Genomic DNA, 27,278 nt, shown 5'->3' with positions numbered 1-27,278 from the left:
CCCAGGGTCAGTCCTCTGGCTGTCAGCCCTCTTGTCTCTGTGTGTCCACTCTCTCAGGCCTCTCCATAAATTGCTTCTTCTTTCTGGGCTCACCCTGAGCCCTCCATAGTTTTTCCCTAATGCAGCTCCTTCCTTCTCTGGGCTCATCCAGACCCCTCAATAGGCTCCCATGCTTTGCCCCACTCACTGTGTTCACCCAGACCCTGCACTAGGTCTCCCAAACACTCAGCCCCTCTCTCAGGGCTCACCTGGCCTCTCAATAGGCTCCTGTGTACTCAGCCCCCCTCTCTGGGTTAATCCAGCCTCTCAACAGGCCCCAGGCACTCAGCCCCCTTCTCAGGGCTCTGGACCCCATGCTGGGTCCTCAGGAACCTCCTCCATCCCTTAGATCCTACCCAAACCTCCAGATGTCATTCTCCTTGCTGTCACTCAGGAGCTGCAGCCTCCCTGCTGAGTGATAGATATTATTCCACCAGCCCCCGAGGTGTTACTGCCAGCCCTGCTGTCAGGCTCTGGGCTTGTATCTTGTCTAAACCCACCCTGCCTCCAATCAGGAGACTCCCTTGCTCAGACTTAGCCTCACCTGCCGGACCCCTCAATCAGCTGACTCCCCAGTCAGCCCTGACTCCCACCTGCAGGTGGCTCAGCTTGCTGCCTGATCTCTTAAAGTGGCAGGCACATCACACAGTATTCTACACTGTCTGTGTACATATTCTAGATTTCAGTACATTCTGGGGGGATTTGAGGGCAGGGGAAAAGGAAAACTCAGCTCTCGGTTATCTGCCGTCTGCTTAGGTTGTGATCTTCTGAGAGGGCAGTTTGCCACTTACCAGAATCAGCAGTTGGGGTCACCAGTGCAGGACTCTGGAGACTTACCAGTTTCAGTGTCATTATCTGACCCCATTCGTGCTGGTAGGTGGCTAGGCTTCAGGGGTTTGTGACAAAGGCCACATCCAGATGAGCACAGATGTTTGATTCCCCAGGGCAACTAATAGAAGCCTACCTTGTGCTACTTCTAGTTGTCCCTAGGAAATGCCTGCACCATGCTCCCTCTGGTGTGTGGCAGGTTACCCCGGGTGGAGTAGGGGAGGCTGGGACCAGCAACTGTGCTGGTCCCAGCAGCCTTACCTGAGGTCCTGGGGGCTAGGGAAGCTGCAGTCGCATTGTTTCTGAAGTTGGGAGCCTGGCTGTCAGTTGAAGCATGGCTCTGCCAGCCAGACTCTGGTTTTGGGTGCTGTGTGCTGCTTCCATGTGCACTGTCCTGCTTTTTTTTCTGGGTGGGTTTTTTGATCCTGGAATCTCCTGGGATCAAAAAACCCCCCTGCACTGTAAGGTAGCATGGGAAGCACCTGAATGTGTGGTATGTGACTTGTCTGCAGTGCCACATGCCACACAGCCACGCTCGTCTGGACACAGCCAAAGAATTCAATCGAGTTAATTGTCTACAAGCAAGCTTAAACACAAGCATCCATGTGTTTAAATGCTGAACTCTTAATTAATGCAAATGAGGGCATTACTCCTCTCAAAATTCAGCTCAGGGAAAGGATTTTTAAGGTGGTGGGCGACTCTCAGTAGGGTGTTTGCTTGAAGGCCAACACTACTCCACTGCAATAATTAATCCAAATATACAGACTCCTTAATTAACTGGAAACCACAAGACTGTATTAATATTAACACACACGCACGCACACACGCACGCACTCTCTCTGCCCCTACTTGCGTGTGCACCCCCCCCCATATCAGCAGGGCCCCATGCTCCCCGGTCTAGCCATGCAGCCAGGAGCCAGGTGGCACTGGAGTAGGGTGGGGGCAGGAAGCAGTGAAATGGCTGGGGGTGGGCAGGGCTTGGCTCCTGCCTCCTGCTGCCAGCTCCTCCTGGGTCCTACTGCCCCTGGCTTCTGTCCTCTTTGACAGGCAGCCAGCAGATAAATATTTTCTAAACTTTTTATGGGTCCTGTGGGCCTGATAGAATGGCCTGGTGGGCTGGATGCAGCCTGCAGGCCATATTTTGCCTGCTCCTGCACTATACACTCACTGAACACTCTTAATCTCACAGTCTCAAACTCACTAGACTCACACCTCAAACATAAGATCCTCTCTCTCTCTCTCTCTCTCTCACACACACACACACCTCAGAGTGGAGCTTGGGACCACATTCACACCCCATTCACAGTCCTATCGTATCTCTAGGGCACATATCACTCAACTGCTCATCCAACTGGTGCATGTCAATCAGCACATTGAAACAAACTTAACAATCTTCATACTTCAGACCAATCATTGTCCACTTTGCCTCAGAAGATAGTGGTCACCTTTCTGGCACCAAAATTCCTGTTAGCAGGTCTTCACTGCACATGCTTAATATATGCAGATAGTTCAGTACCTCCTTAGAGGTAGAAAGTTTACTGGTTCCTGAATCTTCATAACTTAGATCTACTGTGCATGCGCTGACTCAGACTTCTTAACATTACATCACTTTCAGATAGGCCAGGGAATACAGTAGCACTATGTACTCTACACTTGACCAGATGGCATGTGGTGCTAACCTGGTGATATGTAGGCATAGGACAGGAATAATATGCAATGAATGTGCTCCTAAGCTCAGTACATGGACAGACAGTTGTTCATGGGCAGCTCATGAAATCCACTCAGCTAACGATTATGAAGCATAAATATATATATAAGTGTGTGTGTGTGTGTGTCCGTCCTGCATTCATGGGGATATCAGACCCTGTTAATTGGGGGCAAGACTGGAGACTGATTGTGGCATTGGCTGTTGCCCCCAGGATTCCTTTTACCAGAGACCCCAAAGGACTGACATGGCCTCTCGTCTGATTTGGTATCAAGTGAACTTTAATAGTAATCCATAATTTTTATTACAAATTTCCTCCTCATAATACAACCTGGCAAGTAGTTCCTTTAGATGTTACAGCAGCAACTTTTCATGGTACCGGCCTCAGATCCTCTGCTGGGTGTGTGAGTTGTTAGTTTCTGGATTCTTTGTTATTCAAAACAAGAATTCCAAGATTGCTCCTGTTTCCCCAGAGTAGCAACACAAGCACACACTGTCTCTTTGTTTGTCCACTAGTTTTGTAACTTTCTCATCTCAAGCTGTCCAATCCTTAAGTTTCTCACCTCATCTTTTTAGATAAGAGACTCCAATCCTATTGTTTTTTGGTTTCCTTTCCTTTTAGGGGAACTACTGTACTTGGTTAGCCCACCATACCAATCACAGCACTCACCTTTCCCAGTGCCTTATAAGGCACTCTATACAATTTAATTGCTTAGTTCTGGGTAGGCCTAAAGTTATGCTAAGAGCCTGAGCATAACTCAGTTTGCCCGCTACAGTGGCCATCCAACTCTCCTACCCAGTAGTAGCAGTTTTATGAGCGCTCGTGGTGCTTGGGCCAGGTGCCAGATGATTGGAAGATAGCTAACGTGGTCCCCATCTTCAAAAAAGGGAAGAGAGAGGACCCAGGTAACTATAGGCCCATCAGTCTTACCTCAATCTTAGGGAAACTCTTTGAGAAGATCCTCAAGGAGCACATCTGTGATGGGCCAGCTTCAGGGAGGATGCTCAAGGGCAAACAGCACGGTTTCATTAGGGGCAGGTCATGTCAGACCAACCTGATTGCCTTTTCTGATCAGGTCACAAAAGCAATGGATGCAGGTGTCGCCATGGACGTAGTCTTTCTAGATTTCAGCAAGGCCTTTGACACCGTCTCCCATCCCATCCTCATTAAAAAACTAGGCAACTGTGGCATTGATGCCTACACAGTCAGATGGATTGCAGATTGGCTCAAGGGTTGTACTCAGAGGGTGGTGGTGGACGGGTCATATTCAACCTGGGGGGAAGTGGGCAGCAGAGTCCCCCAGGGCTCAGTCCTTGGGCGTGCGCTGTTCAATTTCTTCATCAGCGATTTGGATGACAGGGTGAAAAGCAACCTGTTTAAATTCGCTGATGATACCAAAATTTGGGGTGAGGTGAGCACGCTAGTAGGGAGGGAAAGACTGCAACAAGATCTGGATAGGAGTGGGCTGACATAAACAGGATGTGTTTCAATACTGACAAGTGCAGGGTGCTGCGCTTAGGCAGTAGAAACCAGCAGCACACTTACAGACTGGGAAACTCCCTTCTTGAGAGCACGGAGGCAGAAAGGGATGTTGGAGTCATTATTGACTCCAAGATGAACATGGGTCGACAATGCGAGGTCACGGTTGGCAGGGCTAACCGGATCTTGTCGTGCATCCACAGGTACATCTCAAGCAGAGCCAAGGGGGTGATTCTCCCCCTCTGTGCGACACTGGTCAGGCCAGAGCTGGAGTACTGTGTCCAGTTCTGTGTGCCCCACTTCAGGAGGGATGTGGACAACATTGAAAGGGTCCAGTGGAAGACCCCCCGCATGATCCGGGGACAACAGGGCAGACCCTACAATGAAAGACTGCAGGACCTAAACCTGTTCAGCCTTCACAAGAGAAGGCTGAGGGGGGACCTGGTGACTGTCTATAAACTCACTAGGGGGGACCAGATGGGTTTGTGGGAGACACTGTTTTCCCTAGCGCCCCCTGGCATGACAAGGAATAATGGACACAAATTATTGGAGAGTAGGTTTAGATTAGACATCCGCAAGAACTACTTCACAGTTAGGGCGGCTAGGAGCTGGAACCAACTTCCAAAGGAAGTGGTGCTGGCTCCTACACTGGGGGTCTTTAAGAAGAGGCTTGATGCCTACCTGGCTGGACTCATTTGAATCCATTTTTTTTTCTCCCGCCCAGGCTGGGGGTTGGACTTGAAGATCTACAAGGTCCCTTTCGATCCTACTCCTATGGTTCTATGATTCTATGATTCTATGGTGGGTCGGAACTGGGGCCTGCTAGCCAAATCATTGACCCTATGAGCAAAAATTATACAGGGTCTAGGTACCAAGGATCACCCTGAGGACTGGCTGTGGGAGATATTTTCCTTTAAGCTAGAGGTGTTTGGACCCCCAGCTACACCACGCTGTAAATGCCAAAGAGGCAGAAGGGAAGCCCTTTCAGGTGGGGGGAAGGACTGGTAAGTGGCAAGACAAAAAAGGGTATAATGTGAGCAACATAGCCCCAGAGAGGCTCCAAAGAACCAGGCCCATGAGACACTATGCCTAAGGGGAAATAGGAAGGGACCTGACTTCATATAAAGGGAGGGAGGACCTAGTCTGTGCCCTGCTCTATGACTGCTGGCCTGGGAGAATGACGCCATAATAGGGCATGATCCTAGCTGCCCAGGATCCCTGCTTTCAGCTGTAAGTCCCTGTATGTCCTGGATAGAGGGGTGTAGGTTGTAGCCATGTTGGTCTAAGGACATAGGCAGACAAGGTTCTTTGGGTGAATCTGATATCTTTTATTAGACCAACTTAAATAGTTGGCAAACAATTTTTAAGCAAGCTTTCGGGTTCAAAAACTCTTCATCAGGCTAAGGACATTTCAGCAGTTGGTGTGTGCTCTTCCTGGATGGAATGAAAGGTAAAGAAGCCAGAGGCTGGGCTGGTATGCATACAAGATAAGTAGTCAATGAAAATGTAGATTGAGGAGTCAATGGGTGAGAGACAGGCTGGGTGGCAGGGAGAGAAGGGGGGTGAATAGTGGAGAGATACCTGGGGAGTCAGATGTCAGGCAGGTTATAATGCGTCATAAATCCAATGTCTATATTTAGTCTATGATTTTTAGTCTCCAGGACGTTGATGAAGTAGAATTCATAGGCTCGTCTCTGGGAAGTGTTTTGTAAGTTTCCTTTGAGGATCAGGACTGAGAGATTGGCGAGAGGTGGTTTTTTTCTGAGAAAAGTACCCCCACAGGTAATTGGGTATTCTTGTCTTTGATAGATTTCCAGTGTGCATTCACTCTGGTGCGCAGTTGTTGTTTGGTTTCTTCTACGTATTTTCCATCAGGGCATTTGGCGCATTGGATGAGATATATTACATTTCTGGAGGTGCAGCTGTAAGATCCTGGAATGCTGATGGTTCTGTTGTGGAGTATAGTAATTGTGGGGGTGGTGGAGATTTGTTGGCAGGTTTTGCATTTCTTGTTATGGCATGGTCTGGATCCATTTGGTGTCTTCTGGGCCTGAGGAAGTTTGCTTCCAGTGATGAGGTTAGTGAGGTTTGGTGCTTGTTTGAAGGCTAGGATGGGTGGCTCTGGGACCCGGGCACTACCAGCAGTCTCACCAGGCCTTCCTGACCCTGGAAGAGTCCAGTTTTAGTGGTCATGCCCAGGACCTGGGGCCTCCTTCTTCCCCATAGCCCCAGCTTATACCTCCAAGTTTGTCCAGGCACAGGAGCTCAGCAGGGACATGTCCTTCCCTTGCTGGCTGGTGATGCAATGAGCGCCCCCTCCAGCTCTGAGAGCAAGGCAGTAACACTCAGTGGTTTAAAAACAATAAAATGGAAATTTTAGGTGCAGATGAGTGAGGAAGGCGGCACTCAGTCCATCTGCAGGTGGAGCTTTGGGAACCCCAGCAGCAGGAGGTTCACTTTGAGGAACACCAGCTGCTTCACCAAACCAGGATCTAAGCAGGTATGGTGGGGTGTCACAACATCCCCAGTAATGATGAACACACTCTCGCTCAGAACACTGGTTGGTGGGCAGGACAGGTGTTCCTGGGCAACTGTGGTCAGATCCTGCCACATCTGGCTGCGGCTTGCCCAGTAGGCTAAGGGGTCATAGTCCAGCAGCTCCACATCCTCAGCAAGATATGTAGCTACCAAAGCCTCAGCACTACCTGTCCGAGGCTAGGGTCTGGTGTGTCTGGACCCCAGCATTGAAGCCATGCCGTTGGCCCACATTGGCAGCGGCTGGCATGGAAGAGACTGGCTGGTGCTGGGAGTGCTATCACAGTGGATCCCCCTCTTCCACATCCCCTTGCCTCTGCCCTTCTGCCTCCCTGACTTTGTTGACCACCACCTGTGTCCAGTGATCAAGGGTTTTGGTGCTGCCAGTGCACATGCTCCCCTTCACCCTCGGGTCGCACATGCCTGCCAGCATGTGGACCGTACTAAACCACAAGGGATCCAGCTGTCTCCTGATGCCCTCCTACAACCACCTCACCAGTGCCTGCACTTCTGGTGACAGTGGCTTGCCCCAGCTGGGAACATAGATCCCCTGGAACTTCTCCATTTGGTTTTCAAGTTCCCTTACTATGGGGATCACCTGGTTAAGGAGGGCATTGGCAGCTCTGAGGGTCTCGGTGGCCTTGAGGAAGGGCTTGAGGGCCACCAAGATCTGAGAGATGGCATCCCACTTAGCTCTGTTAAGGGGACTGCTAATCCTGATCTCTCTGAACAAGGCCACCTCATGAATGGCCTTCTGTTTCATAGTTTCATAGTTTCTAGGGTCGGAAGGGACCTGAGTAGATCTAGTCCGACCCCCTGCCATGGCAGGAAAGAATACTGGGGTCAAATGACCCCAGCAAGGTGTACATCTAACCTCCTCTTAAAGACCCCCAGGGTAGGGGCCAGCACCACTTCTCTTGGAAGTTGGTTCCAGATCCTAGCCGCCCTGACCGTGAAGTAGCGCCTCCTGATATCTAGCCTAAATATTCCCTCTACCAGCTTGTGACCATTATTCCTGGTCACTCCTGTCACTGCTCGGGGGAACAGGGACTCCCCCAGTGCCTGCTGATCCCCTCTGACTAGTTTGTAACAGGCCACTAGATCCCCCCTCAGCCTTCTCTTCTGGAGGTTGAACAGGTTTAGGTCCTGTAGCCTCTCCTCGTAGGGCCTGCCCTGCTGCCCCTGATCATGCAAGTGGCCCTCCTCTGGACCCTCTCCATATTGTCCACATCCCTCTTGAAGTGTGGCGCCCAGAACTGGATGCAGTACTCCAGCTGCGGCCTGACCAGTGCTGCAAAGAGGTGGAGGATCACCTCCCTGGACCTGCTTGAGATGCATCTGTGGATGCATGACAAGGTACAGTTGGCCTTCTGACTGCATCCCCACACTGCCGGCCCATGTTCATCTTGGAGTCAATGATGACTCCAAGATCCTTTTCTGCCTCTGTACTGACAAGAAGGGAGTTCCCCAGCCCCCATGTAGGTATGGTGCCGGTTGTTCCTCCCTAGGTACATCACTTTGCACTTGTCGGTGTTGAATCCTATTCTCGTCCGCCCACCCTTGTAATCTGTCTAGGTCTGATTGTAGCCTATTGCTCTCTTCTAGTGTGCCCACATCCCCCCACATCTTAGTGTCATCAGCAAATTTGAACAGGGTGCTTTTTACCCCCTCGTCCAAGTCACTGATGAAGGTGTTGAACAGTGCAGGCCTGAGGACTGAGCCCTGCAGAACCCCACTGCCCACATCCCTCCAGGCAGACAATGACCCATCCACCACCACTGTCTGGGTGCGGCCCTCCAGCCAGTTGGCGACCCAATTGACTTTGTGGGTGTCAACACCACAGTCCCCCAGTTTCTTAATGAGAACGGGGTGAGAGACAGTGTCAAAGGCCTTCCAAAAGTCCAGGAAGACTATGTCCACTGCTACCCCTGCATCTAATGATTTGCTGATCTGATCATAAAAGGCCACCAGGTTGGTCTGACAGGACCTGCCACTGATGAACCCGTGTTGGTTGCCCCTAAGCATGAAATCTCCTGCTGGCCCCTTGTGGATTTGTGCCAGCATAATTTTCTCGAACAGCTTGCCTAGGATCAAAGTAAGACTAACCAGCCTATAGTTTCCCGGGTCCTCCTTCTTACCCTTTCTGAAGATGGGAACCACGGTGGCCCTCTTCCAGTCCTGTGGCACCACACCAGAGCACCACGAGTGCTTGTAAAGCCGTGCCAGGGGTCCTGCAATGACCTCAGCCAATTTCTTTAGTACACTAGGGTGGAGATCATCTGGACCGGCTGACTTGAATACATTCAGTCCCTCCAGAAGCTCCCTAACTAGTTCCTCACTAACCCTTGGCTTAGGTGTGCCTCCCCTGGGGCCTGAGGGGGGCCCAGTGGGGGTGGTGGTGGCTGTTTCAATCTCTGCTTAGGAAGATGGAGGCAAAGAAATCGTTAAATATGTTGGCTTTGTCGTCTGGTGTGATGACCAAATTGCCTAACGTGTCCTGCAGGGGCCCTGTGGCAGGCCAGCAGGGGGCGCTCCTGCGTTGAACCGCCCACCTCCCTGCGCCCGACCACCTGCCAGGCTCCGAATGCCTCCCTAGGGGCGCCTTATGCTCGGCCGACCCCTCTCCCGGAGCACACTCGCTAGTCTGGGGGTAACGTCGCCGTCACCACCGCGAGAAGTGACTGTCTCGGCCCTGTGTCCTCGGGGAAACACAGGCCTAATAGTCCGACGGGTACTCGACCCAGTACAGGCACTTGGGGCACTTCCCCAAGTCAAGGGGGCAAAAAGTAAAGTCTCCCTTAGTCCGCAGACCTAAGGGGTCTCTTAGGCATAATTTAGACCTACCCCTCAATAAGTCTCCCACACGAGTCAAAAAGGAGAACTTTATTGATTACAAGGGGTAGGGGAAACTAGGGGACAGGATTGAGCAATATCTTAGAAATCCTAAAGAGCAAACAGTGTGGCTGAGGTAGCCTTTTGATTACACATCTGTGTTACTGCCAGCTAAATATCTAATCCGATTGAGTAGCTTACTCACAAGCATCTTCCAGAGGCTGGTTGAGTTTCCCCTCTGGAGTCTTGGGGTGAGAGAGAGAGCTAGGTTCAGATGGTAAGGCTTCTCTGTCTCCCCTGCTTTGTTGCTGCTTCACCTCATGGCCGAAGAGAGAGAGCCTCCTTCCCCCCACCAAACCTATATAGCCCCTGTGACCTCATTCACCTGGTCCAGTGGAGGTCAGCCCCAGTTGGCTGTCAGCCAACCAATTTGAAATACATCACCTGTTACCGGGCAGATTCTAGCTTCCCAGGTAGATGCCCCTCACTCAGGTGGCAGATGCCAGTCACGTAGGCAGAGGGAGCAGGTTTCCCCCCCCCCAGGAATGCCGCCAGCTCAGGTTACCTAAAGAGACAGCCTGAGGTGTGAATCCTCTGTGCTGGCCCATCTAATCACATTGTCACAGGGCAGAGATTTTGGGGAGAAACCAAGGTGGCTTTTTGCCACACTTCCCCCCCCACTTTTATAGAGCTTGGATCTGTAGCTTCACAGAGGTATGGAGACAAGCGTGCTAGTTTGGAGGGGTCACTGTTACCTGTCAGCTCCATGTTCTTGGGGGAACCCTGATACAGGACACAGACTGTCTGACTCACAAAGACTTGCCCCCCGCCAACCTAAATAGAAAACCTGAAGCAGAGACTGCAGTAAATTCTGGGATCAACGAAGCAGGGGAGTACTGCATGATAAGGAAGCTAATCGACCCTTAGACCCAATTGGCAGAGATTTTGGGGAGAAACCAAGGTGGCTTTTTGCTACAGGCCCCACATTACCTGGAACCTTCTTTTTACCCCCTATGTATTTAAAGAAGATTTTCTTATTGTCCTTAATCTGGAAAGCTAGCCCCAGTTCCATCTCTGGAGGTGCTTTCTGGAGGAGACCTGGGTCTAAAGGAACTTTGAGGGGTGTGGAGCACAAACTCAGATTCCCTCTCCATCTCCCGAATTTCTTTTGCCAGGGCACTCAGGTCCCCTGGTTCCAGCTCCAGCTTCTCCTCTGGCAGTGGGAGGCTCATGCTGGGAGATAAAATTGGGGTGGAAGAGACAGTCATTCTCCTGTTGGTGCCTATTTCTGGACTTAGGTGAGCTGATGCAGGTGCAGGGACAGGTACTGGTCCCACCTCCTTGCTTCCACTGGCAGCAGAAGCCTCATGGCTGCTAGGAAGAGGATGCATCTATATTTGGGGGGAGGGGGACTTGCAACTCTAGGTATTCCCCTTCCTCCTCTAGCCCCTCTGCCTCCCCTGCCAGAAGACCTGGCACCTGCCTTTCCAGCACACTTCATATTAATCTTTCCTGTGCTGGAAAATGTGTCTGTGTCTGACTTCTTCTGTGTTGTGTTTTGTTGACTCTGTGTTGTGTGTAGTGGACTGGTATGATTATTGATTGCTAATAACTATATATATATTGGTGTCTTCTTCTGTGATGTGAATCTGAATTTGTGATTTGACTTCTTCTTCTGTGTTGTGTTTGTTTACTGTTCTGTGTTGTGCACCTAAAATAATGTATCTCCTTCTTCTTCTAGGACTCTGACTTCCGTGTTGCATGTGTTAATCTCAACCTGAATCTCTATCTGACTTCTTCTTCTGTGTTGTCTTTAGTCTGTATGTAACTAACTATAACTAATAATATTAATAACTATACATAATCTCTTGTTCTTCTATGAATGTCTGACTTCTTCTATGATGTATGTGTGGGCATGTGTGTAATGTGTACTTCCCTACACAGTGATGGATCACACTACAAGGGAAAATACTAAGCATTCTTTTTTTAAAGTTTTGGGGAAAAACAAGAACAAATATAAATTGAAAGAAATGAACTGGATAAGGACAAGTAAACTAGAGGGATTCTAGATAGTAATCTAAGCTATATCCTATCCAATCCTTTCTAAGAACAAAAAGGAGCAGGTGACTGACTAGGAAGCAAAGCCAGTCCAGTATCTTTTACATGCTGTTGCTCACTCAGGCAGAAACAGCTCACAAAAGGCACAGAAAACCTGCAGACCTGTTGTAGCATGGCACTGAGACGCCTGCTACTTATGGAGGAGTAAGGAGCCCAGCTGTGGGTTGCTAGGGCAACCACTGTGGGTCAGCTGCCAGGAAGGGGCAGGGCCTGGCTCTTAGATAATTCCCAGGCTGAGGCCAGGCAGGCAGTTCCCTGCTAGCAGCGGTAGGGGAAGGAGCTCTGCTGGACTGACCAAAGAGGAGAGGCTAGACCGCAGGTATAGCTGTGAGACTGGGGGAAGGATAGAGCACCCCTGATGTGGTGGGACTAATGTTATAAACAAGCGGCTCGAATTTATGTTGTAGCCAAGAGGCTTGAGTTCCTGTCTGCTGTTTACAACCCGTGGTTTGTGTGAGGCTATTAGGGGTTGGAGGAGGCCTCATTGGGGACCCACGGTAGCGCAGGGACCCTGGTGCCAGAGAGGGCACAGCATTTTGGGTGCACTGACCCCAGCCCCAGAGAAGAGGAGTGGAAAGTTGGAGGCCAGGAAGGGCTGAGGTTGCCTGAGCCCCGCACGGGGGTTCAAGACCCCGAGGAGGAGAGATGGGGCCAGGCACAGCTACAACCACCTGAGCCCACCTGAGAGTAAGAAGCCCCAGAGCCAAGGGGGCAGCGAGACAAGCCCCAGAGCAAGGGGGCAGCCAGACGGCGGAAAGCCAGAGCACCTGTGGGGCGCAGAGTGAGAGATATGGGGCTGCAGAGAGCCCGAGCACGAGAGGGCACCAAGAAAGACAAGGGCTGCGGCGAGCCCAAGCGCCAGAGAGGGCACAGAGAGCAAAATAAACCAAACAATGTCCAGTACATCAGTGAGGCTTGGGGCGTGGTACAGGGGTGGTTGGAGCCACACATTGTCCATAAGGCCAGGGTGCACGGAAACCCCATTGTAAAAACAAGATGAGTGCCAGCAGGAGAAAACTGTGTCCAAGAGGACGAAAGGCAGCCTCCCTTTAATATTTAAGATCAAGACGTGGCGGGCAAAATTTTGAGGGTGCTTGAAGTAAACTTGGCATGGCAGGGGGTGCTAGGGGAGATCACGGCCACTCCTAGGACCCCACTCCGTGACAGCTGTTTCTATGTCCATCCCTCAGACACTGATTGGAAGGGGACTCAGGGAGAGATCACACTCACTGGCTAGCTAGAAATGTCAGTCCTTCCCTCGCTGCTCTCCCTCCCTCTTCTCAGTTTCTGTTTCCCCTAAAAGACCACCTCCAAATCTCTGAATCTTTTTAAAATCTTTTCTAAATCTATTTGGAAGCTCCAGATTGATTCAGAAAGTTTTACACTTCTAGCGATTCAGTTTGGATTCGGAGATTTGGCCTCTGAATAGGGCCAAATCTTCTCTGAATTGAATCACAAACTGAAGCTTCACACAGCCCTAATACTTATCATATAGCAAAAAGCAATTTTGTTATCAACTTAAACGCTCAAGCAATTTATAACAGGTATACACTTAATCAGCTAGATCCCCCCATTGGAAAGCAAATTGGTTGCTAAATGGCAGGAACCCTATGAGATCAAAAAATGAGTTGGGGAAGTGGATTATGAAATGTGTTTGTTGGGGAGGTAGCATGGGTCCCAAATATATCATGTAACTCTTTTAAAACACTGGCAAGCCTGAGAAGTGCTGAATGCCTCAACCACTTTATCTATGAATATAGGAGATGTGGAAAACCCGGTCTCCAAGAAAACCCAGATGTGAAACCATCTCCAAAAGGTTACAGCAGTGCTACAGTCACTTTGGGCTGCAAGCCCAACTGCAAATCCAGCAAACTGCCAGTCTGGCTGTCAGAAAACCACCTATTTGGGGTACACACTAGGTAATGGGGGATCAGGCCTCACCAGGGACAAAGAAAAGACGTTAGTGGAGTCCCCTGTACCCAGGGGTAGATCGAAAGGTGGTGTTGAGGCATGAACAACCCTCCCTTCCATTTCTGTTCTGCTCAACAGCTGCACTTAGGCAGCCTGACAGCCCAGCACAATTGTCCAACTAGTCTGGAGACAGAGGAATAGGAGAGGAAGTGGGGAGGAGGGGTAGGTGGAGAGATTTAAATGGGTTAGAGCAGCCATTCTCAACCCTGGGGGTGGGGGGAAACTCTCCAAGTCCCCAGTCTGTACCTGAGGGAGAAAGCACAGCCTTTCTGCAGAGCCACCTGACCCTGTGTCTCTTCCCACCAGTCCCAGGAGGAAGCATGTGCAAGTGTGCGCAAGTCCCTGGAGAAGCAGCTGTGGCAGAAGAGACTGCACTGGCTCTCTCAGGTACAGACTAGGGGCTGGGATGGGGTCCCCTTTCTTCCTCACCCTCCATGAGCCTCATGTGCTTTGCTGCTCCCCACCCACCACACACCTCCCACACACTCAGCAGGCCCCACTGGTGGTCAACGTGTACAGCCTAGTATCTCATGCCTGCTGGCTGAATGTCCCTGGGCTCTGTCCACTTTGGCCCCAGGGATGGCATTCGGGGGGGAGATTGACCTAGGGGTAAATCAGGCTGGAAACTGGCTCACCGGTTCCCAGTTGTCAGCAATGACCTGGACTTTTGTCCAGGTGTTGTGCTGGTATCAAATGTGCAAGGGGTCAGGCAGAACTGTGGGGAGCAAACCGAAGGGGTGACAGTTAGTTACAGGCATACCTTGTTTTATTGCGCTTCGCTTTATTGTGCTTCACAGATATTGCATTTTTTTACAAATTGAAGGTTTGTGGCAACCCTGCCTCGAGCAAGTCTATCGATGCCATTTTTCCAACAGCATTTGCTCACTTCGCATTTTTTAGCAATAAAGTATTTTTTAATTAAGGTATGTACATTGTTTTTTTAGACATAGTGCTATTGCACACTTAATAGACTACAGTATAGTGTAAACATAACTTTTATATGCACTGGGAAACCAAAAAATTCGTGTGACTCGCTTTATTGCGATATTCGCTTTATTGCGGTGGTCTGGAACCGAACCCGCAATATCTCCGAGGTATGCCTGTATATTACATTTTATATTATATTATAGTAATAGAATTAATATCACAGTAATTAATAAGTTAATGTTTATATTATAATACTTGTGCTATATATTTTTTTAAAGAATTTTTTCATGTTCGAAGCCAAATCAACTAAATCCAGTCCAAATCCATGAGTCAGTCCAGAACCGTAAGTGGCCTGACAACCGGCAAACATCCTCCACCCTCACCAGGGGCTTCAGATATTACCAAAGTCTTTTGGCAGGCATCCTATGTGCAGGCCCAAGCCCAGAGGCTTAGGGTTTGTATGTCCCCAAGTTTCGCCTGCCCTCAGCCATATGGCTACAGAAGCAAGCTCGGGAGGAGCCTCCCATTTCCAACAAGTGGGCTTTAAGCCCCAACACCTCGGTGGGTACTAAACCACGCCAGAAGAGCAGTTATCCCCAGGAACGCTTAAGGAAAACTGCCATCATGGACCCAGATACATGGTGCCTCCCCTGCCGGTAAGTATTTGTACTATATTTACATTATGGTAGTTTTTTAAATAGGTTGCCACTAAATTCTGAAATCTTGCAAAGGGATGCCTTGAGCCTAAAAAGATTGAAAACCATTAGGATGGGGTGAGCAGTGGGGAAGCTTGTAGGGCTCCCAGGATGCATACGTGTTGCTTCTGGGAAAAAGTCCCACCCCCTCTTCTCTCCTTCCCTTCATGAGGCCAGCAAGGCTACTGCAAAGATGGAGTAAACTGCCTTCTGTGTAGCCATCTGGAAATGGGTTAAGCAGCACGGAGTGCAGAACCATGCTCTTCAGAGTGCAGCTCTGCCATGTGCATGGCCAGCCACATTGCACATCCCAGCCCCTGCAGCTGTGTGGAACAGCAGCAGTGAAAGCCCTGGCTTGCCTTTAAAGGTTGCACTTTAAGGTGTCCCAGACCACATCTCTCTCCAACCCTCATCAGTTCACTCCTACAGTACTTGCTGCAATCCTACACCTTATAAATCTTAGTCATGCTTCATATGATACATTGGACTAGTTGTATTGTTGGGAAAGATGTTGACCAGACTTTTAGGCATCAAGTGCCCCTCCTCGGGTCACCTTGTCTAACAGTTCTCCAACAGCTCTCCCAAGGCTGGTCCAATAAACAGTGTAACAAGAAATCTTTGCCAGTGACTTAAATCTTGGCTTCCTTTAACAATGGGTGCAGAGCACCTAGTGGACTGGTCTTGTTAAACACTAACAGTTATGTCCACGTTTGAGTTAGTGAAATGCTGGATGTGCTGTCAAGACACTCAAGAATGTTAGTTTTTGTTTTAGGGGTGAGGTTGTAACCGTGTTGGTCTAAAGACACAGGCAGACAAGGTTCTTTGGGCAAATATGGTATCTTTTATTACACCAACTGAAATAGTTGGAAAAAATCTTCTTAGCAAGCTTTCAGGTTTAAATAGCCTTCGTCAGGCTGAGGAATCATTTATCGTTGGTATGTGCTCTTCCCGGATTTTCCTGGTGTGTGCTCTTCATGGAAAACTGTTCCTGGAGTTTTTACTATGAACCTGAATAACAGATGTACATTTAATTATAATGACTTAAATATTATTATATACCTAGTTTATTTTGTTTTTATACTTAATATATAATATAATAAGTCAATGCACATTCCAATACAGTTGTATTTGTTTTTGCTTCAATCTTAAATTGAGTAATATTGCCCTAGGCCCCAAGCATATTAGTTAAGCTTCTAGCTCCTTTTTAATGGAGAAAAAAATGTTATGTTATTTTCAGCTATGCACCACACCATTTGCACCCCCTTTTCAAAATCCTAGATCTGCCTATGTGTGCAATCTCCCTCGGGGCTGGGGCCCTAGCCCCTCCAGCCTCAGGTCCCTTGGGCCCTGCAGGCTGCATTGCCTTGCCTCACCCCCAGGGATGGGGACAAAAAATTGGAGAAGGGAGGAGGAGCCCAGAAACCCCAGTGGTAGCAGCAGCCGAAGTGGACAGGGGGTTGTACCTGGGTAGGTGTTGGACAGCCCTGATTTAGATGAACACTTGTCTAGGATGATTTGGACAGGGGTGGTCTTAAGTAGGTGGTTTTACTGGATGACTTCCTTCCTGATGTCTCCTCCAGCCTTCCTGGTCTATAATTCTATGTGGTAAGAAACACGTTTTATATTTTCTTATATTCTTGTTGGTAATGACTTGGATTATTGCTGTTATACTAATAAAGGCCATGTAGGTTTCTATGGATTGCCTTCTAATCCTTAATAAACCACCTAATAAAGGAGGGAGTCCCCCAGGCTGTCAATTTTGTTAATCGGCCAGCAGGAAGGGGGAGGTCAACTCATTCTTATCAAACAGCACTAGCATGTAGTGTTGGGGTACAGCACATTGGTGTAGCTCTGTGCTTGACAGGGTTTCGACATCTGTGTGTAGCAGAGATATCTGACACGTAGTGTGCAGTGCCACGGTTAAACGCCATGTCTGACACAGGGCTGTTCCATGTGATGTGAGTGTGCAGCACAGAAGATGTATTGCCATGTGTCCTGTGAGGGTGTGACGGTGGCTATGGGAGGTGTGATATTGGGCCCGCATCTCTGTGGGACAGGAATGTGGTATGGGGATTTTTTGTTGCTTGTGACAGGGCACAGGCCTGTGATACAGAGATGTAATGCATATGCAGTGCTGGGGCATCACATGAAGCTCGGTGATACGTGTGACACAGGGAGAATGAAGGGGTGCAGCCCAGTGAGTGCTCTGTGGGGGTAACACCAGGGTGCCTTTGGGCCAAGACTGGATTCAGGGGGGTACAGTGTGGCACGTGCATGCCCCTTTGACTGCTGCTCCATCCAGACTTTAAAACCAGCTGCCTGAGAGGGGCAGTGGCATTTCCGTTCAGGCAGCCCTGAGTGAGTCAATTTACTTCATGGCTCATCACCATCTCCCTGATCCCTGCTAATCTCTTTCCTTTCCCCTTTGTAATGGTCTTGCTGTCCCACTGTTCAAACTATCCTTTTTTCAGCAATTTTGCTATCTCTTAGCCATTCCTGGTAAATGTCTCTTCTGTTTTTCAGAGCCCTGAAGATGAAGATTGTTTTTCTCTACCTACAAACCATGAATGCGGTGTGCCCCCGGAGGCTGGGGGGACATGGTGCCCACCCACAGGTGGCAGCAGGTGGTGAATGGGAAGCTCCTGCAGGCAGTTGCGGTGGTGTTGGTGGCAGGGGTGGTGAGCGCTGACCAGCAGTCAGCAACCACCTGCAGCATTTGTGGCAGCCAGCAGCAATTGGGGACCGCCGGCAGACGCTGCCAGCGGTGTTGGTGGCACTTTTTGCAGAGGGTCACCAGGGCCCCCTATGCGTCGCCAGTGTTGCAAACCTTAACTCAGGTGTTGAGGTGATGGACAGCGGAGCGAGCACAGGAGGCACTGTCCCAACACTTGAGGCTAGGTTTTGCTTTACGAAGCTGGATGGGACGCACATTTAACTCCTGACACCCACAGGACTCATGCCGTGACAACTCTGAGGAGTTTGTCTAGTTTTATTTCTGTTTTTTCTAATACGAATACATAGCGTGACATGTTAGGTGTGTGGCAGTGAGCACCCATCCCCATCCGCTCGGTCGTAAAGCTCCTAGTTTTTCTTTCCACTGGAGGAAAAGGTGCGTGGTGGTGCCGGCCACGACGTGCGCCCCTACCTCCACCTCTCCCCCTTTCTTAAAAGCCTGGCTGTGGCTCTGGTGAGCGCCTCAGGCGTGGGCGGTGGTTGCGCGCGGCTGCTGAGGGAGGGGCGTGGCGGGAGTGCTCTCGGGCCGCTGCCGGAGCCGCGGGGGCGGGGGCAGGCGCAGGCTCCCGGGCTGCAGGTCGGGTGGTGCTGGGGAAGAGGAGTGAGTGGGTCCCGCTGCAGCCCGTGTGGCTTCCCCGCGCCCTGGGCCGGGCTGGGCTGGGCCGAGTGTGCAAGGCGCGGCGGGAGGAAGCCGCGTGTCTGCCGGCTGCTGCCCTCGGGGCAGAAGCCCAGCATGCTGGCCGCCGGTGTGTGGCTTGTCCCGCGGTCCGCATAGCGGCCGAGCGCTTGTGGGCTCAGGACCCGAGACGAACTGGAAACCCGGTTTGAGAGGACGTGGCCCTTGGCCCAAAGGTAGGATGGGGGAATCCAAGAGAATATCAGGGTTTGGGGTTTTTTTCCCACCGCTAGAAGTTCCTTAAGTGCCTGCTCCGTTCAGGTCCCCTTTGAAGGTACAGGGAAATTCGGGCTCAGCTTGGCTCCGGTTTCAGGGAATGGCAAAGCTCCCGGCTGGATACATCCAAGCTGGATCTGGAACCAGCTTCCAAGGGAAGTGGTGCTGGTTTCTATCTTAGGGGACTTTAAAAGGAGGCTTGATAGCTACCTAGCTGGGGTCATTTGAGCTTGAACTTAGTAGGGGTCATAAGAGTCCTGTATTCATTCCTGCCCAGGGCAGGGGGTCAGACTAGATGATCTGCTCAGGTCCCCTCCGACCCTATGTCTATGAAATGTGGTTTTCTGTAGCTGAGTAGAAAACAGAAGACACGTTTGCCTCTTGGTTGTGGGGGCAAATCTTAGACTGGGTTCTGCAGTTTTTACACCAGTCTGTGTGTGCCAAACTTTAGTTCTGTTAAGGGTGTCGGCTGGTTTCCAGTCACTTATACCAGTAAGTGTCATGTCTATACCTGGCCCTGATGACTTCTGTGGGAGCAGGAGTCCACCCTGTGATTGCTCCAACATCTTGGCTCAAAACAGGAGAGGGGCTGAGTTGCTTTAAGGCTTGCTGGAGAAACTCCCTTAATGCCTTTCAGCATCTGTCCTACTGGAACAAAGGGTTTTATGTGATCTGTGGGATGTGTGGGTGGTGTCACATACTATCCTGTCCCGACTGTCTAATACTTGACAGGTATTTTCTATTTTTTCTAATAATTGCATAAGGAGCCACTCTTTACATTTGTACTGGGCATCTCACCTGAAAATAATTCAGACTTCCTTCTGTACTGCAGTTCTGGAGGTTGATACAACCAAAACATAGGGTTTGAACCGCAAGAGTTGTTTAGGCAATATCTGAAGGTTCAGCCTATTTTTTTTATTACCTGAAATGAATAGAATGGATATGGGTAGAAATTAATCAGAAAATAAGCCTACTTTTCCAAGCATCTGATCTTTCTAATATGTACCACCTAGCTATATTTTGAAGGCACTGTGATGTCTTTTCTAATGTTCCCTGCAGTACAGTAAGAATCTTATGTCTGAAACATGCAGTCAATCTAGTACACAGGCTCTCTAACTATCATACTTTAAAACTAATCCTAGGTGTTTTTTAATGACTATAGCTGAAAAAGTGAGAGAAGACAGCTATAGCTGTCAGCAGAGTAGCAGTGAACATCGTTTAGACTTGCAACATAGACTTCTGAGATTCACATTCTTAGGTTAAATGATTACCACTCAGTGTATTAACTTGAAAAGAGCAAAAGAACTTGCGTGATTTATAATGAATGCATGAGAGTATATTAAACAAACCTTTCTTAACTATAAAGAGCCTGACCCTGCAGCTCTCACTCAAGTAAATTGTACCACTAGAAAACAGTCCACTCTAGAAGATTTTTATTATAAGAAGTCTGGTTCTCATACACCTACTGTATTTAAAAGAAAGATCTATGTATGTTTAGCTATGAGTTACTTTCCAATAGGCTGCTATGAGTGGGGTTTGTTCACCTTTTGGGGGTGAGCACAGTTTTATGATTGTCTTCTCTTAAAAAAAAAGACCCCTCCCCCCCAAAAAAACAAAATCTAACAAAAAACAACCCTGTATCAAGTTACAATATAACAGTGAGGATTTGATGTTGACTACACAATTGCTGTCAGTGCAGAGAGATGCAAGTAGTGGTCAGAAGTATCAGGTATGATGTGCAATGGCCCTGGAGGCCCTTGTGGAAAGTTGGGCCCTGTTTCTAGAGCAGTCATAGAATTTGACTTACAATATTTGTGTGTGAGCCCACAGGGGCCCCCAGAGTGGTGGGGCACTTAGAGCTATGGAACATTCATTGGAAAGGGACCACATTTCTAGGATATGCATCTGAAAGAAAACATTTTGTAACAATGAGGAACATAGAGCTTTTATTTTCGTTACCTCTCTTGAAGACCAGTAGATGCAAATATTTCGGGGATTCTTGTCATGAGTGTTGACTTCCATTCCTCCTTCCTTTTTTTTTTTTTCCTTCTTACCTTGTCAGACCATTTTTATAAACCTTTTTTTCATATCATCCTCTGCCATCAGCAGAGAGAAAAACCTGCAGGGAGTAAAAAAAGCAGGTCTGCTGTTGTGCCCTTTCCTGTACTTTAAGTTATGACCATAAACTGACAAACACAAGGATTTGTCTGCGCTACAAGCTTTGCTGGCATAGCTGTGCTAGCAGAGCCCTCCTGTGGAGACGCATGGTATAGAAAGGTAGTTGGCCCTGTTAATCTGAAATCCGTCAGAAGCCAAGGTAGATGTATGCCCCTTTATGCTAGGGTCAGAAGTTACGCATAAACCACTTTAACCAGAAACCAGTTTAAACCTGTAGCAGAACAGGAGTTCAGTGCTCATAAGCTGCTTTCAAAGTGGCTGAAACCAGTTTAAGCTAAACCTGGTTGGATGTAGTATCAGACTTAACTGATTTAGGTCTAACCAGTTTACGGGACTTCGGTCCCAGATCCCCTCTCAGTTCAAAGTAACTCAGTCTCACAGCATCCCAGGATGTTTTGCAGCCTGGTGCTGTGCTGTCTGGTCCAGCAGAGCAGTGTCTGCCCTGCCTCTGCTCCCATGCTGGAGCAATATCACTGCTCCGGCTGGCAGAGGGGGGGTGGGGAGGAAAGCCCTAGCATCAGACACCATGGGGGGTCTGCCTGGCAGGGGGAAGGAGAGGAGAGAAGCCCTCGGAGGCTTTTCCCCCCCTTCTTCCTCTGCTCAAGCAGGAGAGGGGAACAGAGGCGGGGGGAACCAGGCCCTAGGGTGTCCCGGCCAGCTGAGTATGGGGGGAGGGAGGTTTAAACTCCCACCCTGGCCTGCATTGGTGGGGAGGTGGGGGGAAGCCCTCAGAGGCTCTCCCTACCTGGCTCCAGTGGGTGTTGCTAGCTTCTGATCTGGCCCAGCTCTGCTGGCTGAGTATGACAGGGGTGGTTTAAACCCCAACCCTGGCCTGTGCTGGCCTAGCCACACACCCATCTCTGCTGTAGTTAGGAAGGGAGAAAAAAGCCTCTGAGGGCTTCAGCTTCCCTCCCTTTCCTTTGACAGTGGCTAGCAAGCTGAAAGGTGTGCTCTAGTAGGCCCCCAGCTTCTGGCCTGAGCCACTGCAGACATGTGACTGCATTTCTGGAATCAAAAGTGAATGTTCACTTGTTTATTTGTTCAGTCTATGCAGTTTAGACTAACTTGCAAAGATTGAATCAATTCAGCATCTGGATTTTTGGCTAAATAAGATATAGAGAGAGTTCATAAGCTTTCATCGGCTGCTATGAAAGGATCTGCAGAAAGCAGAGTATAAGAAGGAGAGAGAAATTAAAATATAAAAGACAAGTAGGGAGAGAGAATGTGGGGGGGAGAGGGGTAGTGTTAGGAGAGAAACATTAAACCCATGGACCAAAGGGTCACAGAAGCTAATCTAGGTAATCAGATAACAGTTCATAGTCTGTGTTTAAACTCTGTTTATCACTGTCTGGTTTGTGGATGATTTCTTGTTTCACACTTTCCTGTTCAAACTTTTAAAAAAAATTCTGCCTGAGAACAGCAATCCTGAAGTCAGCAATAAAGTGTCTGGGGAGATTGAAGTGTTCTGCCACAAGCTTTTGTGTCTTTCTCCAGCTGATGTCAGATCATTGTTCATCCATTCTTATACATAGAAATCACTCTGTCCAATGTAGACAGCAGATGTGCATTGTAAGCAGGTCACGGCGTATACAACATTGGCAGAGTTGCAGGTGAATGGACCTTGTATGTTGTATTCTTTGTTATTAAATCTAGTGATTATGTGGTCTGCATTAATGTGATTTTTTTTTTTTACCTATTGATTACTCTATTTTTAAGAATGAATAAATACTGGGCAGGGAGCAGCAGCAGATAGGGGAAAAGGAATTGGACTGGCACTTAAAAGAGGGCACAGTGCTTAACTTGTACATCTGTCAAAAAGATAGGCTCTCCATTGCCACACATATAGTGTGGCTTTGAGACTCTGCCATTCCTGTCGCTCTGTGCACCTAAATTCACAAAGATTTGAGATGTTTATCATCCTGTCTGGGTGAATGTAATTAGTCTTTTCTTTCCCAGTGACTTCTTTATTATATTTCTGTGAATTGTCCACTTATAGACTTAATTTGATCATCTGCTGCAGGGGTGTCAAACTCCCTCAGCTCTGCAGGCCTGCCAAGAAGACAAGGTTGGTTTCTGGGCTGGATCGGACCCGCAGACTGGCCCCATATTCAAGAGACAGCTCACAGGGCTGGTCCAGTGCTGGCAGCTTGTGCAGTGTGTCAGCAGCAGTCCAGGGCTCAAGCACAAAGTTGACAGAAGGCACACACTGCATGAGGTACCCATGCCAGACTGGCCCTGTGTGCTGGCTCCAGAGTGTGGGGCCAGTGTATGGGCCTGATCTGGGCCAGCTCTTTGTGCCACATGGCCCTGATCTGAAGCTCATACTGCACACTGTGCAGTCTTGCATGTGGCACCTGCACTTGACTGGCCCTGTGCTCAAAGCAGAACCATCCCTAATGATATCATCCCAGCCAAGGCTTTGTCTACCTGGGTCTTAAAAACCTCTAAAAATGGAGAATCCACAAACTCTCTGGGCCCTGATTCTGATTGTGGCTTCTAGGCACTAGTGAAAGATGAATAGTGTTTTTAATTCAGACACAAAGTTTTGGTTTGGATTGTCTCTTAGCACTTTGGATGTACGATAGAAGGTACTTATAGGGATGTCTATATGTGCAATTAATTCAAAGTGATAAACTCCAGAGCATTTTGAGCCAGAGTAAACTATTCCTAGGCATAGTGTCTACATGTGCGCTCAGGACAGCAGCAATTTGAGCCGGGGTAGAGGAGTTTACACCAGGGCTGCTCCTGCCCTGCTCTGCCCTGGGCTCCAGGTGTGGGCAGTGGAGAGGCTGGCTGGGGCATGAGGCTGCTGACAGTGTGGAGCTGTGTGGTTAAGTGGCAGGTAGGAGTGTGTCTGGCTCCCTGCTGGCTGGGCTGACCAGGCACAATTTATGCCCATGGTCAGCATTTGTGCGTGCATTTAATTACAGTTAATTGCTCTGTCATAAGATAGTACTGTCCTGGAAGTACCATCTTACAGTGGTGTTAATTAGTTTATCATGGCCTAATACAGTTGCATATGTAGACAGTAATGCTTTACTCCACAGCTAATTAGTCTACTCCACAGTAAAACACAAATATAGATGTAAAGTTAGTTTCTTTACAGTGTTCAAGAAGTCAGTTGAAAAATACTCCTGCGTCCATAAGTTTACAAGTGTGCTTGCTGGACAGTGAATCTTTAAAAGGTCATTATGAAATTCCATGTTGTATCTTATTGCTAGGTGGTTTATTAGGAAAAAGATGTTGTTTCTGATGCCATCTTTTGTACCTTGTTCAGTTTCACCATGGGATTTACATATCATTCCTTGCTTTTCCTAGATAGGTATATCACCACCTCTAGAATATTCTGCATCATGTCACAGTCCAGAAGACCAGAACCAGATATTCAGGAACAAGACAATGTACGTTTTAGGCATATATGTATTGAGCAGCCTGCAGTCAGTTGCTATGGGTGGCCTTAAATTAAATAGGGGCTATGCTGCTCTTTTAAACCATTCTTCAACAGTCCCTCAATTTGAGGATGATTTTTACCACAGCTCATTGATGGATCTTGAGGTGACTTAAGAGTCTAATCCTTGAGCCACACTGTTCATCTGCAGATGTCTACTCTCCCCTGCAGAAAAACCAGCAACATCTGCAGATGTTGCTGGTTTTTCTACAGGAGAGAGTAGACTACAAACTGGGATTCCTCTCCTTTTCTTTCCTCTGCTCGCTCTCTCTCTTCTGTGCCTTGAGGGCAGGATACTTTACTTCAAAATGGGATGCTGCTTGGTTGAGAGAGCAGTGGCATTGGAGTCAGTTGGCAGCCAACTAACAACTCTTGATGTCAGCATCCATTTTTCTGAGGTGTGCCTTCAATGTATCCTTGAAGCATTTCCTCTCGCTGCTGCAAGATTCCAGTCTCTTACTAAACCGAGAGTTGAGCACTTGTTTTGAGAGTCAGGCATCCACATAGTATGTCCATACCATCAAAGCTGGTGCTTGAGGATTTTATGTACAGGGTTTTTTTAAGTCTTGGTGGTGATACCTCTTCAGGCTCTTGAGATAATGACAGTAGGTCACCCACATTTCATATCCATAGGGGAGGGTGGGGGATGATGACTGCGTGGTAAACCTGGATCTTGGTGCCTTTCTAGAGATTACAATGAATAAATCCATGCCAAAGCAATTTCCCAAATGAGGCACTTGGGGAACCAGATCCTGTGCTGAATCTCCTCGTTAATGTTCACTCTCTGAGAGAAGTGGCTACCAAGGTGGCGTAAGTGCTTGCTAACCCCAGGGTCTTTCCCTGTATGGTAATATTGGGGGAGGGAGGTGTCATATTCATGGCCTGGGACAGGACGATAGAGCACTTTAGTCTTCTCAGTGTTGAGAGAGAGGCCCAAAATTTCATATACTTCTCCAGAAAGATCCAGCACAGTCTGGAGGTTTTCCTCACCAGATGCAGAAATGGTGCAGTTGGCGTACTGAATTCAAGTCAGGGATGGTTGTTTTAAGTATTTTGATCTTTGACCAAAACTGTTCCAGACTGAAGAGCTCTCCATCATTTTGGTATTCAGTGTCAATTCCAGAAGGAAATGAAAACCAAAATGACTACCAAAAAACGGAGAACAAAGTTTGGGGTGATGACTCATCCTTGCTTGACCCCACTTCAGATGACAAATAGATCTGTCTCTGATCCACTATAAAGAATGAGTGCAGTCATCTGGTTATGGAGAAGCCTCAGGACCTTGATGTACTTTTAGGACATCCAGATCTGGTCAGTACTTTACACAAGGCTTCATGATTGATGGAATCAGAGGCCTAGTAATGTCAGTGAAGACTGTATGCAGATTCTGATATTTTTCTTGGACCCCGTGGGCAACAAAGACCATGTCAATTGCCCTATGGGATGGTCTGAAACCAAGCAGATTCTGACAGGACTTCCTCAGCAAGAGGTAGAAGATGGTTCAGGGGAATGCAGATAAGGATTTACCCTGCTGTGGAAAGGAGGGCAATACCTTAATAGTTCACACACACAGACTTATCTTCTTTCTTGAAGATGGTCACTATGTTGGCATTCCTCAGGTCCACAGGGATCCTGTTGTTGTTCCAAGTTCAAAGGAGTCTCAGTAGCAGTTAGTTGCTGCCAGCCTTGTAGATTTCAGCATGTATGCCATCTGGTCTAGTAGCCTTATTGTTTTTGGTTTCCCTGATGGCACGCAAGACTTCTAGGATAGGAGAGTTGGCAAGGAATCTTCGTTCAGGGTGTTGGGGGGTGAACTCAATGGTATCTGCCACTCAGTGGTCTCTGCCGCAGTCAAATCAGAGTTCAGGAGTGCCTCATGCTGCTTTTTCCATCTAGCTGCGATAGATTTATTGTCTTTAAGGAACAATGAGTCATACTGCAATTGCAGGAAATAGGACTGTGGAAAGTTGGGCTGTACATGGCTTTTGTTCCCCAGAAAAAGCTATACATGTCGCGTTCGTCAGCATAGAGCTGAATCTTCTTGTTTTTATCTTGCCACCACTGGTTTTTGATCTCCCAGATCCTCCTTTGAGCTTTGGCTTTTAGGAGCTCCTCCTGCTGAGATGAGGTGTTGTCTTGCAAAGCAGAATGTGCCCGTCTCTTCCAGTCAAGGAGGGCTTGGATCTTGGTGTCACTCTCATTGAACCGGTCTTGGTGTCAGTGGGTGGTATAGCCAATGGATTCAGCACAGGCCATATGAATGGTGGTTTTAAACTCTTTCCAGAATTCCTCAGTGTTGCCGTCTTTTGTGAACAGGGCAGAGAGCTTTTAGAGATTGGTACAGGACAGCATGTTTCTGGTGGTAGAAGCCTGTACATGACTTTGTTTAATGTGAGGACGCTGGTGTGTGGAAACAGCAACCACATGATCTAGACAAGGTAGAGATCTGAGCCCAGTGCCAGCACAAGGGGTGAAGAAAGGTTTGTCCTCTTAAAGGGGCAGAGTGATGCTTCCATTGTTGTTGTTTATGTTATAGCCCAGGGACTTATGTTTATGTTACAGTTGCACCAGTGGTTTGGGTTAGGACTTTAGGGGCGGTATACAGAGGTTCCATTGGTGTCCGTGGGGCGCACAATTACCCTGAGCCCTGCCGGGGATAGGCTGAAGGCATGAGCAGCTGTTGAGCCCAGAGAGGAGCAGATTGCAAGGCCACAGAGCCAGATGCTCCAAGAGCCCGGTGCCCCAGAGGAGTGTGAGCCAATACAGGCAAGGGGCCTGGTGGCTGAAAAGGCCAAACCAGAGTTTGTGCCTCAAAGTCAGGTCTAATACAGTGGGCCCAGGCTAGAAGGCCTAGATAAAGGGTGGGAGGTCAAAGCCCTGACAGGGGAACATCATTA

At 48.6% G+C, this 27,278-nt stretch overlaps 1 protein-coding gene across 1 annotated transcript in view; it reads left to right on the top strand.

Moving 5' to 3' along the window:
- Positions 1-15,052: 15,052 nt before the first annotated feature.
- The window catches only part of TEX15 (testis expressed 15, meiosis and synapsis associated), a 68,774-nt gene continuing 56,548 nt past the window's right edge, over positions 15,053-27,278 (top strand). The window contains exon 1 of the mRNA XM_090031988.1: positions 15,053-15,091. Within this exon, the coding sequence (XP_089888114.1) occupies positions 15,074-15,091 (18 nt within the window). The 5' untranslated portion in view covers positions 15,053-15,073. The remainder of the gene's footprint in view (positions 15,092-27,278) is intronic.

This window comes from Crocodylus siamensis, chromosome 2 (genome assembly GCF_052110815.1).
Source record: "Crocodylus siamensis isolate JL-2025a chromosome 2, ASM5211081v1, whole genome shotgun sequence".
Taxonomy (NCBI): domain Eukaryota; kingdom Metazoa; phylum Chordata; order Crocodylia; family Crocodylidae; genus Crocodylus; species Crocodylus siamensis.
Note: the sequence above shows the minus strand (reverse complement) of the source record. Positions and strands in the feature narration are given on the sequence as shown.